The 18,244-nt window shown below is 36.6% G+C and overlaps 1 protein-coding gene across 14 annotated transcripts in view; it reads right to left on the minus strand.

Annotated features, from left to right (window-relative positions):
* Positions 1-1,430: 1,430 nt before the first annotated feature.
* Tial1 (TIA1 cytotoxic granule associated RNA binding protein like 1) overlaps positions 1,431-18,244 on the minus strand; it is a 22,634-nt gene continuing 5,820 nt past the window's right edge. For 5 of the 14 annotated variants that reach the window (XM_031388477.1, XM_031388479.1, XM_031388481.1 and 2 more), the window contains 11 exons: positions 17,155-17,251; positions 10,837-10,986; positions 10,549-10,603; positions 10,318-10,405; positions 8,402-8,477; positions 7,491-7,599; positions 6,647-6,742; positions 6,448-6,532; positions 6,106-6,229; positions 5,631-5,770; positions 1,431-4,438 (listed from right to left, as the gene is read on the minus strand). In XM_031388477.1, the coding sequence (XP_031244337.1) occupies positions 4,312-4,438; positions 5,631-5,770; positions 6,106-6,229; positions 6,448-6,532; positions 6,647-6,742; positions 7,491-7,599; positions 8,402-8,477; positions 10,318-10,405; positions 10,549-10,603; positions 10,837-10,986; positions 17,155-17,251 (1,147 nt within the window). In that variant the 3' untranslated portion in view covers positions 1,431-4,311. Of the gene's footprint in view, positions 4,439-5,630; positions 5,771-5,902; positions 5,926-6,105; positions 6,230-6,447; positions 6,533-6,646; positions 6,743-7,490; positions 7,600-8,401; positions 8,478-8,935; positions 9,313-10,317; positions 10,406-10,548; positions 10,604-10,836; positions 10,987-17,154; positions 17,252-18,244 lie in introns of those variants that run through there. The other 9 variants (XM_031388478.1, XM_031388483.1, XM_031388484.1 and 6 more) reach the window with 6 other exon arrangements.

The raw sequence follows: 18,244 nt of genomic DNA on the forward strand, positions 1-18,244 counted from the left end.
GGCTCCCCCACCCTTGTAGAAATATTTAAAATAAAATAAAAAGTATGTATTCCCTCTACGGCTAACCATAATCCCTAAATGTTTTCACATTTAGGTTCTTAGTCAATTTTGCCTTAACAGGTATTTGCACAAAGTACCTTTAAAACTTATAGTACCTAGCCTAGCTTATCTTTCAAGCCCAACTTCAGTAGAGAACAGAAACCAACTTTCTTATTAGCAAGGCATTCAAACACTGTGTGGTGTGGAGGCACATACACGTAATCCCAGCACTAGGGAGGCTAAGGCAGGAGGATCAGAGTTCTATGCCTGTCTGGGCAATATAGAGAGATCCTGTTTCAAGTTCTCTTCACCAAATGGAATTCTCCCAAGAATTGAGCTTCATGGTAGAGCATTTGCCTAACATGGTACAGGGTTCCATCCCTAGCATGCTGATCAACCTGCTCCCCAAAAGTGATCACTCTTCATCTATATGAACATAATTACTAGGTACTATTTTACTAAGCATCGGAGCATGCTATTAAACACACCCCATTGGGCGATGTAAGGATTCCCCCCCCCCTTGGGGGAGGGTACTGAGGCAAGGTTTCTGCTATGTAGCTTGGGTTGGTCTAGAACTTGACATTCTGCCCAGCATCTGGAGAATTGAGATTACAGGTATGTACCACCATACCCAGTAGAGTGAAGGTTTTTTTTAAATTGGAAAAAGCTACAAGTTTTGCATCTTTGCAATATACACAAGTGAGTTTAATTTGGGGATACCTAGAACAATAGTATTTATACCCTAACATTTGTGTTTCTGAACAATAATCTTTCATCAAAGATGTCTACCAAATCTTTATCCCCCAAACATGGTAAAAATAAGTTTATGGAACTCAAAATAACAAAGTCTTACTGTATAAAAGAATGTACTTCTTAGGATGAAATTTTATTGTCAGGTGTGGTAATGTACACCTTTAATTCCAGTACTTGGAAGGCAGAGGCTAGAAGATTTCTCTAAGTAGCCAGCCTGGTCTACAAAGTGAATTCCAGGACAGCCAGACCTGCACACAGACCCTGTCTCAAAAACAACAACAACAAAAAACAAAACCAAACAAACAAAAAAAAAGCACACAAAACCAGGGCAAATGTGTACATAAGCCAAGTTAAGTGTGCATGGAAATCAGGAGTCAGTTACCTTCCACCATGTGGTTTCCTGAGAACAGGACTCAAGTTCAGGTGTGGCAGCAAACACCTTTACCCACTGAGTCATCTTACTGACCCCATGGGTACAAATTCCTGTCCCTCCATATTCAGAACTTGAATTTTAGTTAATGCAAATAATTTAAGTTGTGAAACTATAGGTATGTCTTACTCCTCGCTGACAGAGCCAAACTGCTTATTCCATGCAGACTGGAACAGTTACACAATGAACAACAATAAGAGAAAGCCACTTACATAGACTAGTCTTTATTGAAAGACTTACTTCAACTGTGGTTTACAGCTTTGGCTTTAGTTGGCCTCTCACTGGCGGCAAACATAAAGATCAGACGGACTGGCACCGAGGAAATGCTAGTAGAAAAGGATTCAAGCACAGACGATGGCAGGCAGAAACACACCAAGATAAATCTCCAGAAACTATGAAGAGACATTTCCTTGCATGCCAAAGAGTCTCTCTGCTGTTCTTGACGAACACAGGAAAGAAAAGGCAACAATTCTTAGGCTTAAAGTGGACGGAGGGCACAAACTCAAATCTGCATTATAAGACAGTCTGGACCTGTGTTAGCTTGATTGTCCCATTTTCTAAAATGGTGCATTTCATTTGCACATGTCCTTTCTATCTTAAAACTATCTGCTGTGAAATGACTGTGACTGACTTAGCAAAAAGCATTTTTTTCTCATCCAAATTAAGACAAAAGATGTCAGTCACATGCTTACTATACCAATGTAACTAGTCTGGATAATTTTATTAACTCATAGGATATAAAACAGAAAAGACTACAGCTAGAGTTAGCCATTAGTTATCTCAATAAGCCACTTAACTTACTGGCAGAGGGAAAAAAAAAGGAAACTGAAATTTTAATTTAATAAGCTTTTATCAATTTATCAACTTAGAAAGTCTTTAGGTTATTCAAGTTCCACAAAATTTAATGAAAATCTTAACTCAAAGGCAGAATATAGTTTATTTTCTTATAAAATATAAAATAACTTTTCCAAAAACATTCCCCAAAGGTATAACCAAAACAAAAAACAAAAAACAAAAAACAAAAAACAAAAAACAAAAAAACCACCAACAACAACCCAGGTGTTTATTTAGTCACTGATGAGTGTAACACAGGGTAGTTGTGATTAAAAAAAAAAAAACAAAAAACAAAAAAAAACCTAAGTTACATAAAGATTTTGGCTCAAAAAAGAACTTCAGACCCTGTAAAATTTTATGCTGAATACATCTGGCCGTATCTCTAAATGAAGAAGGGAATAAACTCCAGAATTTTTGTGGTCACCAATAAAAAACAAACAAACAAACAAAAAAACAAAAAAAACCACATTATCTTAATCTTTAGACTTCAACGGTTTAGTGTGGACACCAGGTGCATCTTTCCCATCTTACCTCAAAAAGCTTAAGTTAGGGTTGTTTGTTCTTGTGCATACACAGGCCAACAGTTTTAATACACTATCAAAACTTTTGCACCTCCTCGGTTGTCACAATTGAAACACGTAGGATTTTATCTATTTTACATTCCCATTTTATAGAACTATGAAGCAGACTGTAGCCACATAGACTGAAAGATGCCAGTGTAGTGTGCTGCAACTCCCGCATCTTCCCAAAGATTCAGTCACAACTGCAAACATACAACTCAGGCCTACTCAGATCTGTCACCCACACACTCCCAAGGGGGGAAAACGAATTAGAAATAAAAAAGTCACTACTTTATGTACCACTCAAATTGGTTATCAGATTATAAACTGGTACATCAAGTTGTCTAAATAAGATATTTTAGCAATCTCGTTAAAAAAATTCTTGGGCAAAATATACCAATTTTTAAAAACATCCCAAGATTAAAAAAAAAAACCAAAACATTTGTGCTATACAACTTATAGGAACCCTGAAATCACTTCACTGGGTTTTAATCAAGGTATTTATGTACCAAATAAAGCAAAACAAAACAAAACGAAAGGAACAAGGAGAGAAAGAAAGGAAAGAAAGAAAAAAGGGAAGAAACAAAGGAAGGAAGGAAGGAAGGAAGGAAGGGAGGGAGGGAGGGAGGGAGGGAGGGAGGGAGGGAAAAAAGCCCAAATCTAACTTCCACTTACAATTTAGAATATACTAATGCATCAAAGATTTGTATGAAATTAAATTAAGGCTTCTTCCGTGTAGTCATGTCGTTCTCACTTACATGGCCGACCATGCAGACTGAAGACGGCAGTGTTAACACTGCTACTGAGCACTGCACTGGCAGCGAGCATGTTACCTGTCACCTCGAATAATTACATTGCTGCTACTTCTATGTTGAAGCATGCTTTTGAAACACTGTAGTTATTCAATATTTACAATGTTTATCATTTAAACTCCATGTAAAAGCACAAGTATGACCGTCTGACTTTAATATAAACACCATACTTGGAATTTTCCCCCAAAATGAAATGTAATATACATTTTTGATAACCAACACTTTTAAAGTTTTAAAAATATGTCTTAATATGGACCACCAACAATCGTTCAAGAAACTCCTACGATGCTGGTCCTTATTCAGGATGCAAGCTTTCAGTCTGGCTTCATTTTCTTTAACATAAGAGAATAACGAACATATTTCTTCCACAGCGATTCCCACATCATGTACTTCTTCTGAAATCACACTTTTTCCTGCTGACTTCTATGTGGTCCACCTCAGGGATGGGAGGGGAGTATCAGAATTCAGGATGAACTGATGTGATTCTCAGTTTTTCACGATACTCCCTTTTTTGCTCTTTTAAAAACACAGTGAGTTAAAATACTGAACAGCAAGATAAAAACGGAATAGTGTCTAAGGATCAAAGTGTATTACCCATTTCTCCTATTATATCAAAATTTATAGTCAGAATTGTCTTTATTGACTTTATTTTAGTTTTTTGTACACAAAGAAAAATCATGTTCATATCCATCATGAACAAAAACTTAAAAAGGCAGAACTAGAAGACACGTGTCCTTCACCAAGCAAAGCTGTGCTAAAGGTTCCAAACATTTCAATTTTTAAAATAAATATTTTCATTTTCCGATGTTTACTTTTCATGTCTTCAGAGTGTGACAGGAGCTTGCAGCCTGTGGTGAGTTACAATTGTGTTTAGAGTCCCAGCTCACTGTGTTGGGAAACTTGCCATTCCATACCCAGCTTGGTTTGGAGGAGGTATTACAGGGGGGGGAGCTTGTCCTTGAGGAGGCTGAGCACCAAATCCACCCATCCAAGCAGCAGAAGGTGATTGACTTGGAAGAAAGGGGGAAAAAAATCTTCAGCAAACAGGAGAAAAAGATAATCTATATAGCTATATAAAATCAGGCAGAGTCTAATCACAGAACACAAAGATAAACCACAAATCTACAACAAACAGAACACATAACACTACCATTAACTGCTTTTCATTTGTTTTTACTCCGTTGCTGTGCTTGGGGACCAAGCCCAGGGCCTTCTTTACATGATATAATGCCCTACAACCCAGCACATTTTTTTAAGATAATCACAACTTACCTCCAGTCTACACACTACCTGAAAGCTGATTTTTTTTTTTTTTTTTTTTTTTTTTTTTTTTTTTTTTTTTTTTTTTTTTAAATAATGAGGACTGGACATGATGGCACACACCTTTAATCCCAGCACTTGGGAGGCAGAAGCAGATGGATCTTTTTGAGTTTGAGGCCAAACTGGTCTATATAATTACAGGCCAACCAGGGCTTATACTGAGACCATCTCAAAAAGTACACATCCAGGAAGCCAGGGCTACACAGAGAGACCTTGTCTCTAAAATAAAAATATAATAATAGTAACAACAACAACAACAACAACAGAGCCAGGTATAAAGTCTCCTATCTATCTATAATCCCTGTACCTGGAAGGTTGGGACAGGACTGCTGCTATGAGTCTAAGTCTTAGGTCAACCTGGGCTACAGTGAAATCATTATCTTACAAAAATAAAAATAAATGACTTAGTAGGCAGCACTCTTGTCACAGCCCTTGACTTTTGCAGTATTCTCAATAAAAGAGTGAAAATAAAGGTGTAGCTCAGTCTAGGAGAGAAAATGAAGCAACAAATACACTCTACCATCACCACAGAAAGCAAACTGCTTGTCATATAACTTGCGAAGATGTCTTATAAACGCAAAATATAAAAATGTCATGTTTCTGAGCATATTCTAGACAAAGATGTGTTATATACACAAAATTGAATGAATTGCACCTGTAGATAAGTCAAATTCTACTAACTGCTTACAGAAAGGTCACATTGCATTCCCCATCTCTGTAACTAAAAGCATTTCATATTTCCTGAGATTTGTTACTGTAACATCTATAACCCAAATGCCTTAATGTACAATCATTTAAATAGACTCTCCCCTAGGAGAGCACAGATTTCTCTTTTACCAGAGGGTCATCTGTTTCTACAATGGAAAAACCAAAACAACTCACTCTACTCCAAATCCTTGTTGGTTCCATGGCTGCCCATATACTCCATAGGGAGGCACTTGCCACCCATTTGCCATATACTGTCCGTACTGCTGTGGGTTTCCATACACTTGGCTCCACTGGCCCCACTGACTGTAGTCAACCTAGGAAAAAGCAAAGGACTGTTTTAGGGAACAAAAACAAAACACCGTATTTGAAGAAAGAGTGGGAGACAAGGAAGAGAAAAACTAAGTAAGCACCCTTATGTGAATAGGACTCTGTTATTTATCATTGTCTAAGTTTATTGGGGTGGTGACACCTGTAAAAAGAAAGTATTAAGATTCAGTTAATACCGCAAAACAATTTTGAAATAGCATTTTACACAATCAACTGAAAGCAGCTATATGCTTTATTTTACTGTCTATTTTACAATTTCCAAAGCTCCTATGTAGGTATGTAAGATGGAAACCTTAAAAGATGCTAAGGAAAATCGAATTACCTGTTGGAAGTTTTTAGTCATATCAGGAGATTCTTTACCCCAATAGCATTTAACGACATGTCCTTCAATTGTAGTACCGTTCACAGAAACAATGGCATGGGCTGCACTTTCATGAGTTGAAAATCTAGGAGGAGAAAACAGTGAGGTTTTGTCTTCTTCACTCTCTTAAGAACTTGAGCACACAACACAGGAACTCATTAACTGACACCTTTCAGCTGGCATTTTTCTCAAATTATATATTCCATAGGTAAACTGACATCGCTCGCGTAAGGATCCAATAATATAAGTGAAAGGAATGAAGATGATGCACAAGTACTAACTATCACATAGCTTGAACATTACCTGACAAACGAATAGCCCTTTTCTGGGAAAACTCTTATTTCCATAATTTGTCCAAATGGTGAAAATGTTTGTCTCATAAGTTGATCTGTACAAACAAAAATATACAAAGAAAATATTTAAAGCTCATGCTAACCATGAAATGTATACTAGTAGTGCTGAAATATCAACAGAGAAGGTGAGTAGGAAACCAATACTGTACCCGTCAGCCCGGAAGCAATCCCTCCACAGTACACAGTACAGTTTTTTGGACTTGACTGGTTTACTACATCTTCAAATCTCAACTGCTTAGTGTTAGCTATAAGAAGAAAAAAAATGAAATCTGGATTGTTATACAGTATTATAAAACTACTTTTTGAGCTAAGGTTATAGCTAATTGCTAGAACATTTACCTAGCATGTGCAAAGTCCTAGTTCAAACCCCAGCACCACACATATACACAATCTTCTGTTCTTATATATAATTTTTAAATCTTTGTTTTTAGAGACAGGGGTCCTCTATGTAGCCCTGTCCATCCTGGACCTATGTGGACTAGGCTGGCCTCTGCCTCCAAGTACTGGGACTAAAGGCATGCTCCACCACTCTTGGTTATATACTGTTAAGATATATCCCAGTGGGAGGGAACACATTTTTTTTCTCAATGTTATGACTTAACACATTGAGGTGAGGTCTCAAGTACCCCAGGCTAAGCTTGAACTTATGATACTGAAGAGGACTTTGAACTTGTGTTTCTGCTTCCATTCCCCAGGTGCTAGAATTATAGGTATGAGCAACCACACTTGGTTTGTATGATGCTAGGAATCAAACCCAGGAGCCTCATGCATCTTAGGGAAGCACAAGAACTTCTACCAACTCAGCTTTAGCCTTAGCCCTAAGTATAAATCTCATCTATAAATAAACCAGTTGGTTCTCAATTTATATCAAAAGCTCCTATAATGAAATTCAAGGTTAGATCTTACACTGATTTAAATACTAAGAAATTAAGACATAATGCTACATGGTGTGATCACACCTATACTTGCAATACATATACAGATGTAACGTACTTTCTTGTGTACTTTTAGGGGCAGGTGGTTTACGTGTGGCCCAATTGGTTCTGATTTGTCGACCTCCCAACCACTGACCCCCCATATGCACAATTGCATTCTCTGCATCCTATGGAGAAAAAGAAAAAAAAATTTAAAAACAACAATCACAGAAACAAAGGAAAAAACTCCTAAGACCTAGTAAGACAAAGGAGAGCTGGCACTGCTGCGTCCAGTGCATGCTGTCATCTGGGAGTCCACTAAGCACCACGCACAAATGTGTCACCAATAAAGAACTTGAACCATAAAAGCTGGTTTTTACTTAATGAGTTTCAAAATGCTAATATAACACTTAAGTTCAAGAATTATGTTACAATTAACATAGGGGGAAAAAAGATAATCGCCTTGATCACCCAAAAATCATTTTTCTCAAATATACACAAATGTGTCAAAAGAAAAATAGGCATCTCACAAGGTCACTTCAAAGTGCCTTAATTTTATGGCTGCTTTGTAATGCAACATTTACTGAAGAAAATGTAAAAAGAGGATAACATACACACATAACTGCTGTAACAATATTCATTGTAAAAATATAGTTTTGGTGAAATGATTAAAATCGACTTTTCCTGGCTAAAACTGAACATAATTCTCATAACTGGTTTGCTTCTACTAGTCTTGGGCTTTACTTTTCTACCTTACTCTGCCTTCACCAATGCACAAATGTACTTTAGTAATCTCACCCTAGCCTTTTTCTAGATACTTTCAAGATAACAAAAAAGTGAATTATTTTCTATTACTAATATGCTGAAGATATTACATAAAAGTTATATTTCTAAGTTTACATTCTAGCACATTAAGTTTCAATCATTAATTTTAATGAAGCAACTAAATCCAGAAGTGAAGATTTTTAATTGAGTTAATGAAGGACGTACCAGTTTGTTATAAAAAGATACAAAACCATAGCCTTTGGACTTTCCAGTTGCCATATCTTTAACTACCCGGGCATCCCTGTGAAAAGAAGCACAGCTAAATGAGGGAAGTAAAAGTCACCCTCCAAAGAAAAACTAAAAGGAACCACACACACTGTATTGTGAGCATTTTAAAAGTAAACTCCAGTTAGCCCTGATTAACTACAGCCATCCCTGAACTCTCCCTAATGCTCCTTTACCTGTTAGAAAAAAGCAGTAGGACAAAACCATGTAATAATCATGCAACCTAGCCACATAGCCTGTGCTTTCTAACGAGATACTCTAATCTGAAGATTACTAGGAGCAACAGTTTCCTGTTCTAATATTCTATTTGCTAGTGTCCTCTAAGATTTACTGATTCTATAAATTACTGTAACAATGCTAGCTACTTTACCATGCAATATCTAAATAGTTAAATGTCTTCTGCCTAGTGATACAAAATATATGAAATATTAAAAAATTGAAAAAGAGGAAAAAATAGGAATTAAAAAGGCATACATGGCCTGTTAACAGATTTCTTTATTTTTCTTGGTCAATTCTCTATCATCATTTTGGAGTTTGGGCAGCTGTAAATTTTGAAAAATTGACATTTTCAGAAATTTAAGAAAGGAGAATAAAAAACTAACAACAACGCTAAGCACACCAGTACGAAAACAACAAATTTACACAGAAATTTTAGTGAGTAAGTTAAAATGATTGGAAATATAGAACTCCACTGAATATAGAATGTTAAAATGTAAATACTAAAATATGTATATATAAATAATGTATAATAAGAATAAATAGAAATGAGAAAAAAAATCTACAACTGAGTTCCAGTGTGCACAGTTCCTTGCAGTTAGCCTTCAAGATCCTGTCCATTCTTATGAGCAATTCTGCAAAATAACCAGAATGCTATTACTTTTAATTGTGACTTGGACTGTAGAAAAACTGTAGGTCTCAGGTATAAATAAAGATCAAAAACAGCAACCTGTATCATTTTACACTAATTTTACAACAGTATTACTTACCACATTTAGATTAAAAAGCAAAGCAAATATCAAAACAGAAAATTAAGAATTAAATCTTTCTTACAAATAAGTTAAATCTATAGAACAACAAATTATGTTAATAGAAAAGTTGTTGTTCTTAAAACATTTCCATAGTTATACATTTAATTTAAATTGACAAATATATAACCAATTCATTTTAATCAAAATTATGACATTTTACAGAACTTGCAACCACTCTAACTTTCCAATATATTTATCATAACAAAATTTGAGCATATATTTTTAAAAATCAACCCATATTTGTCCCCTCACTAGCAAAATCAAATATCACTAACAAAAGTCAATTTAATCTCATAATTATTATCTAGACATAAAAACATTTTAATATTGCAAATGTATTACATATTCTCAAATCTAAATATTAAAACACATTTATCATTATATTTAAACATGAACATTTTCAATTTAACCATAAAATACAAGGATTTGCCTAGATGACCCCCCACTTAAAAATTCCTTCAATAAAAGTTTAATACACAATAAAGATCACATTTAGTTTTCATTAACCCAATATTCTTAATCATCAATATTTGAAAACATTTGACAAAGAGGTAGAAGTTTTACCATCAAATATGCTTTAAATATAACAAACAGAACCACTTAAAATTTTTAAACATATTATACACAAGATTATCTGAAAACGAGACCCCAAACATTGAAATGACGTCAACATTTGCAACAACATCTACTCAAAAACAAACCAAACCAAAGAAAAGTAAAAGCCAAAGAAAAACACACTAACTAGAGAAAGAAGCCCTGATTCTAATGCATGTTAATCACACAGCCTTGCCTGCCACTACTGAATCTGACACTGATTATGATACTTACGATATTTTACCAAAGGGGGCAAACGCTGATTTGATATCTTCTGTTGTAATTTCTGGACTCAAATCCCCAACAAACACATGGAAGTGATCTGAAATCAAAGCATTTGGTAATCAAATACTTAAGAAGTCAGGCAACACTAAAGGAGGAAAAAACCTTAGGAAAGCTGGTAATGCTGCCAGGATTTTGTCACGCTTCCACAGTAAAGCGCAGCAGAGAAGCCTAAGTACTTACTGGAAGTATCTTTTTTCTGGCTACTTGGTGTTGTTGCCCAGTTTACTTTGACCTCCTAAAAACAAAGATTATATTTAATACAATTATTAGGCATGTCATTATGAACTGTTAACACTTACCACTTAATAAATCATCTACCAAGTTGAATTATTTGTGCAAAGGCACTAGGCTGAATAGAGACCACTCAGTAGCCGATTGTCTTATTTTTAATCTTGCTAAGAAAGAATACAGTCTGATTTAACATGCAAACATATACATTCACTGGATGTCATCATCCCATTATCTTACCTTTCCCAAAATTTTTCTCCCATTCATAGCAGCTAATGCAGCAGCTGCATCTCTGTGTTCATAAAATTCCACAAAGCAATATGGGTCATTGCTTGTATGCTGCAAAACAGAAAATCCAACAGAAGAGTTGACCCTTCTGCTATCGGGTTGCTGAGAAGAAAATCCAGGAAAAAACATTACTGACAGCTAGGAATGCACAAGGTGAGATTCCATAAGCCTATGAAAGCCTAACACTTAGGACTTAGGCTGAGCTTCAGAATACTGTTGTATTCAAGCAGAGCCACACAAACAGTAAAGAATCTGGACTGTGAGTATTAAATTAGAATATAGAAGACTGGGGAAGTAAGTCTAAAAAGACAGAGCCTCTTACTAGTTTTAAACCTCGACCTCAGATTTAGTAAGGACTGCTCATTATCACTGCTCTTTTTCTTCCAACGTCATCATTACTATAATAATTATTAAGGTTTTTTTTTTCAAAACAGAGAAACCCTGCTTCCTGTCCTTGAACTCACTATGTAAACCAGACTGGCCTTAAACTTAAGAGATCTGCCTGCCTCCCCCTCCCAAGTGCTGGTATTAAAGGCACATTCCACGACTACCCAACTCCAACATTATTTTAAAAGGCTGATTTCTATTTATGTATTATAATCCTTCATATACTACATTTCAGGCTTATAAGAAAAAAAAAATACAAAAACGCAGCTGGGCATGGTGGCACAAACCTTTAATCCTAACCCTTGGGAGGCTGACGCAGGCAGATCTGTGACCAGGCCAGCATGGTCTATATCCAGCATGGTCTATACAGAGTTTCAGGACAGCCAAGGCTAAAGAGACCTTGTCTCAAAAAAACAAAATATATAGAAACGAGTCCATTTTACCTCTGATCAAAACTAGGGTGGTAAGCACAGCATTTTGTACTGTTAACCAGACTAGATATAATGTAGTCTTTTTCTAAAAGAGGAGATAAAGAAGAAAATATAAAAATTCTTGTAACTAGTTAATAAAATGAATTCTCCACCTTTCAAATAGGGATAATAGCTAGGCATGATTACACACACATGTAATCTTATCATGTGGGAAGAAGAGGCAAGAGAATCAGAAGACTAAGTTGAAGGCCAACATGATCTCCATATGCACACACACACTGAAAGACATACCTTTAAAAAAAGCATAATATACTGGAGAATATAAAGACATTTTGAATTTGTCTTTCAGTGTCATTCAGTGTCACTAGTGATCTAGAATATAACTGCTGTTTAAGATGCACACATTCTAGCACATGCTGGGTACAGCTCAGTGGTAGGCCAAGTGTCTAGCATGTGTCAGCTAGCATGTGTAGCATATTTGTTACCTAGGATCTTAAAACCAAGTACCTAAATAAATATTAAGTATACCCAGGACAAAGCTACAAATTCATATCACAAAGCACCAAGTTAAAAACAAAAAAACTGTTCGAAGCCAGCCTGGTCTACAGAGTGAGTTCTAGGACAGCCAGGGCTACACAGAGAAACCCTGTCTCGAAAAACCAAAACAAAAACAAAAACAAAAAACTGTTCATGAATTGGAAAATACATAACTAAGGATGCTAAGAAATGAGTGCAACCTAAAAAAACATATAGAATAATATGTAGATTCTACACTCTCCTATAAAATCCTATTGTCATAGCCATAAGACAAAAGAAAGAAGCAGAGAAAGAAATAAAAACACTCAAGTTTTCCCCTGTGAAAGAGTGAATATTTACCAGACACATTCACTGACGATGGGCAGAAAGACCACAAAAAAAAAAACATAAGACAATGTGGGCCAAACTGGGAGCATATATTTAATCCCTGCAGGCAGAAGCAAGTGCATCTCAAATTTCCAGTTTGAAGCCAGCTTAGTCTACATACCAGTTTTAGGCCAGCTAGGGCTATACAGAAGATCCTGTCTCATTTTAGTACAGGGATATATAAAACCATCACACAGATTTTAGGAAACTAGTATATTCATGTGGAGTAATACCAATTTCATCTAAGCAGGAACAGACCAGCTCTTACATGTTCATATCAAGACTTTAATATTCTGTGTGTGCATGTGTTGTGGCTCTCCTTGTCTGTGGGTAACTTGCTCTAAGACCCTAACAGAGGCCTGAAATCTGTAATAGTATTAAGTCCTCTTTATACTATTTTTCTTATACTGCCTATTCCATCTATTGTTTGTTTGTTTTGAGACAAATACCACATAACTCTGACTGGCCAGAAACCCCAGTCCATCTTAACAACACATTGTAGCCTGAACACCCTAAGTGGAGTTTAGGTGCAACAGAAAAACTTGAATTTTTTTTTTCCATTATTTACACTTTCACAGAAGATTCACTCCTACTGCTGATACTCAAACTCAGCATTTAATTTACTTACTAACTGCAGTTTTTACCTTGTCATCTAAAGGAAGCACTTTATGATTGACCTTTGGGATTTCTAATTGTCAGCATTACTTCATACTGGAGCCATCGTTAAGTACAAGTTATTGGAACATGAGCACTACATAGATACTTCATAGCCTCTGACGATAGTTACTAAGTGACTAATGGGTGGTAGCATGTACAATCTGAGCATGTTGGACACAAATCCTTTGTGTCTCATTCTGGACACTAAGAGATTTCATCACACCTGTAATTCCAAACTTTTAATTCCAGATCTGTAATTCCAAACTTTTGAATTGGGATGGGCATGGTGGCACCTGCCTTTTATCCCAGCATTCAGGAGACAGAAACAGGTGGATCTATGCTAGTTTGAGGTCAGTCTGGTTCACACAGCAAGCTCCAGAACAGCCAGGGACCCTGTCTCAAAAACAAAAACCAAACTTATAAATTGTTTTCTTGTGAAATTTTCCATTTCCATTTATATCTTGAACTGAAGCTGACCTCAGGTAAGGGAAGACTACTGTATTTAAACATTCACACCACATTGTTTGAGCTGTGTTTAAACTCAACTGTCAGAGGTTCAAATTTTTAATGTTTGTCTTAAAATTAGAGATTATATGTATATACACATTGCATACCATTATTTTGTGAAAACTAGAGTCTATGATAATAGCTAATATAAGAAAAAAAATATCAAAGCAAGTGGATGTGGTTGCCCAGGCCTATAGCCCCACCACTCATGAGTATCACCATTAATTCAAGGATAACATTGTGAGTTTCACTGCTACATAGTAAGACCTGTCTCAACAATACAGACCAAATAAAAAGAAGTCATAAAGAAAAAACCAAGACTGTTTGTTTTGTTTTGTTTCTCAAGACAGTTTCTTCTCTATGTAGGCCTTGCTGTACTGGAGCTTGTTCTGTAGACCAGGCTGGCCTTGAACTCATAGAGATTCACCTGCCTCTGCCTCTCAAGTGCTGGGATTAAAGGCGTGCACCACCACTGCCCAGATACTCAGGATTCTTTATATAACAAAATCAAATTTGTAAAAGGAAACTGTCTAGATGTTAGATAATCCTTCCAGGAGATTATGTCCTTTAGAAACTTCCTACCTAGACCACTGCCAAGCAACACTCTACCAATCAGTTGAGTCCTTACCTTAATCTGGTCACCATTACTGACTGGATAACATAAATGTCAAAACAGATATATGAGAGATTTTAAAACTATCTACAGGTTCAAATCTAGATATTAAAATACATGATTAAGTTAGTCGTAAAGAGTTCTTCTCACTCCTCAAATGTCTCTACAGACAAAGATTTTTAAAAATATTTATCAGATGAGTCAAGACTATTCTAGTGACTCTTTGCTTTCTCCATCCTCTGCATTCCTGAAGTCATCAGGGCCACTGCCACCTGAAACTGCATGCTAACTCACCAGTAACCTCTGCCATCTGATCTCTCTTCTATCCTTCCACACAATTCACAACAACTGACCACCATCTGCCCTCCTATAAGTGATCTCTTCTGTTGGTGCCCCACTTCCTCATTGGAGGCTGTTTCAGAAGGTCAGTCACTCCAGCTTAACTATGTCTGTGACTCTTGAATGCTGAGTTGTTCCAAGCTCTAGGCCTCAGACCTCAGGCTCTCCACATTCCTCTATCACCTTTTTCTAGGTAATTGTACCTAGTTCCATGGGTTAAAAAAATTACTGTATCCTTCAGCACTGTTCTCTCTGCAATTCCAAACTCACTTATCCAACTGCCTACATAAAACCTCCATTTGTATAGCCAAAGTGTAACTTAAATTTAACACTGCCAAAACAAAATTCTTGATTGCCACCACTCCCCCATCCATCCTGTGCCTTTCTCAGTCATTCCCATTTTAGTAAGAAGCATGTTTACTCCCACACGACTGCACCAACAAGAATCTAAGTCTCCCATGATTCCTATAACATTCTAGTCCTATTGTTTCTACCTCCAAAATAAAACCTCTCAGTGTACATATGTCCTGTCTTTCTTCACTCCCCCTCCATCACCCAGCAACCCATCATCTTATATAGATGAGCAGACTGTCTCTTCTATGGCTTTTCAGCAACCCATCATCTTATATAGACGAGCAGACCGTCTCTTCTATGGCTTTTCTCCTGCTCTTATCTCCTACAAACCCTTTACAAATGATTTCCATACAGACCAAGCTTTAAACAGACAAATTACACTCTGTCTTCTCCCTGCCTAAACCTCTCCAACGACCTGACATTACAACCTCAACTCTGCCCTGGCCCACACTGCCCCTGAGATTCTGAGTCCTGCCTGCCTTACTAGACTCTCTCCCCATAAGCACCCACTTGAGTCCAGTCACCTTCTTTTCTAGGTGAGGGCTTTACTGTTCTGCTTTCCCTCTGTTCTAGTCTTTAACACAGATGATACTACCTTGATATTCCTTCCTAGACTAAGGAAGGTGAGGTCTTCCCTTCCACGTGGCCTCTGCCTCATCCTCCACTCAGCCATCACAGAGCACTTATTCTTTCCATGGCTCTTCTCTCTATTCATCTGGAATTTCCTTTGCTTTACCATGTGTTGACAGTGCCTTCAATAGTGCTCATGAAAAGTATTTTTATTAATGAAAGAATGTAGACTCAAAGTTAGAAATGAAAAGAAAGAAAAATATACACCACAACAGAATAAAAGGCCAATGCTCTTCACAGATTTTTTTTTTAATAGTTCCCCATTTTAGGCTAAAACACCAGTCCCTTAGAAAGCAGTATGGTTCTGCGCCCTTCCAAACACTCGTCTCATCACCTGCTAGCATTTCTATGTCTAATGTCATTTCAAACTCTATAAATCTACTGAAAACAACTAACAGGAAAGAGAGCTCTGGTTTTTCTTTTTCATGGGCACTCCTCTTACACCGCAGGCTCCATCAGCACTCTTCTCTTCACAGATCTTCTTCCTCAGACTTCACTGCAGAAGTGTCTTGTTATCCTTTGGGTTCCAGTCTGCGCTGACTCCCAGTTGAAATTTCCCACAACTCACAACCACAATAGTTATTTACCTGACATTCCCACAGCACTTTAAGCTAAATGACCCCTAGCTTTCTGTTCTATATCCTATGTGAGTGCTGACTTTAGTCCTCTACCAGCCCTAAAATCTTATCAGGATAGGAACTCTTATTCACCAATGGATTCTTAGCACTTACCACAGTACCTGGTATACAGCAGTCAAGAAAATTTTGATAAATAAGCAGAAAGGAATCAAAGAGTAATTGATACATGAGTCACTGTGTACAACTATCTTAATGAGAAAAGCAAAATTTTTTTCTTTGAAAATAAGACAAAATTTTAGATTTTATTTTGGTACTAAGGTTGAACCCAGGGCCTTGCATGTCATGAGTACAAGCTACTCTACCACTGAGCTACATCTCTAGAGCAAAAAAAAATTATTACGCAGTCTAAATTCCTATGTGCAGAAAGTTCTTCAGGTTGTAGTGTTTTCTAAAGATGCATAAGATGTTCGCTGCTCCACTGTGCACATAATAACCGAATGCTGACTTCAAAACATACCAAACCTTGAACTTGAAACGTAGACTGAATTATCAGTATTGGAGTATGTGAAGTAGCATCTGTCATCTTTCCCAGACATACTGTTCACAAGCAGAACCACCTGAAGGTAACTCCCTCAGGACTGTGTAATATCAGTCCAGAGGCTTTGCCTCCTCACACCAGACTGTACTCCACATCTAGATCACTAGCCAAATCAATGGATTAAGTCAATACCACAAACAGGAACCTCTCCAACAGAATAATCTGAAGCTTAAATTAAAATGAATTTTAGAATTGTGTTAATCAACTCATGTATCATCTAAAACTGTTCAATATTAGGGTAACAGCTGGCACGTGTAGCCAGGAAGACCTTACCTCTGTTATCATTTTACAGCTTTTACAGGGTCCGATCTGACTGAATAACTGAAGAATCAGGACTTCTGTCACATCTCTGGAGAGGTTCCCTACGTATCTGAGAGAGAAAACAAAAACAAAACGTTATCAGTAATGTTTCTTCAGCTATACCTGTAATATGTTATTTTAATTTGTCATCTTTTATTTCAAGTCCCTGTCTTTGATAAAATTTTCCAGTTAAACCTAGCCCTATAATAGCTATATTTTTTATTTTACAATAATTTACACCACAAATATTGATTTACTAAAACACCTCAATAAACTAATACTATACAGTAGTTGTTAGTGGGCTCATCTTAACACTGCCAACGAAAACAATTACATGAACAAAGAAGAGGTGGGAGTTCAGTTCTAGCACAACAGAGGGTAGATGGGCGGGGAGGCTGGGTCTGCTCTACTTTTGGCTGAAGAAGACTGTTACTGATGGATGGTACATCTTCACTGCTTTGTTTAAGAAAGGGGGAATTGAATAATTTAAACTTCCTCATTAAAAAAAGGATCAGGATCAACAAGAGACAATTTCATGAGGATAACAAATAAAAAGTTTAAGGAGAGTTCTTTAGAAATTCAGAGAAAAATTAAGATAAACCCAAAAAATACTTTTAACTGAATATTTTAACTGAAAAGTTTGAGGGTTTTTTCCCTCCCAAATTACCAATTGATTAAAAATGTTAACAAGAAAAAGGAAAAGTCACCACCTTACCCCAAGAGATGACTACCTTGGTTTATGTCTTACACTATGGGTTTAACTTATCTCAATAAATTGCCAAAGTCTTTCTGGTTCTCAACAAACACCTTAAGTGTACATTTGTCACAAACTACTGCATAAACCAAAATATTACTTGTAAAATGTGACATAGTTTCTTCTGGGAAGTAAAAGGACACCATTTTACTTTTCTAACCACAACACAACATCAGAAAACAGTGCTGAGACCAAAATAAGGCTTGCAACAGTTGCCACATTAAATACATAAAAGCTTTCAAATGAAACATGTTTTAAAAAGGGGGCAAGAGCCAGGCGGTGGTGGCGGCGCATGCCTTTAATCCCAGC

The sequence above is a fragment of the Mastomys coucha genome, unplaced genomic scaffold, assembly GCF_008632895.1.
Source record: "Mastomys coucha isolate ucsf_1 unplaced genomic scaffold, UCSF_Mcou_1 pScaffold21, whole genome shotgun sequence".
Lineage (NCBI taxonomy): Eukaryota > Metazoa > Chordata > Mammalia > Rodentia > Muridae > Mastomys > Mastomys coucha.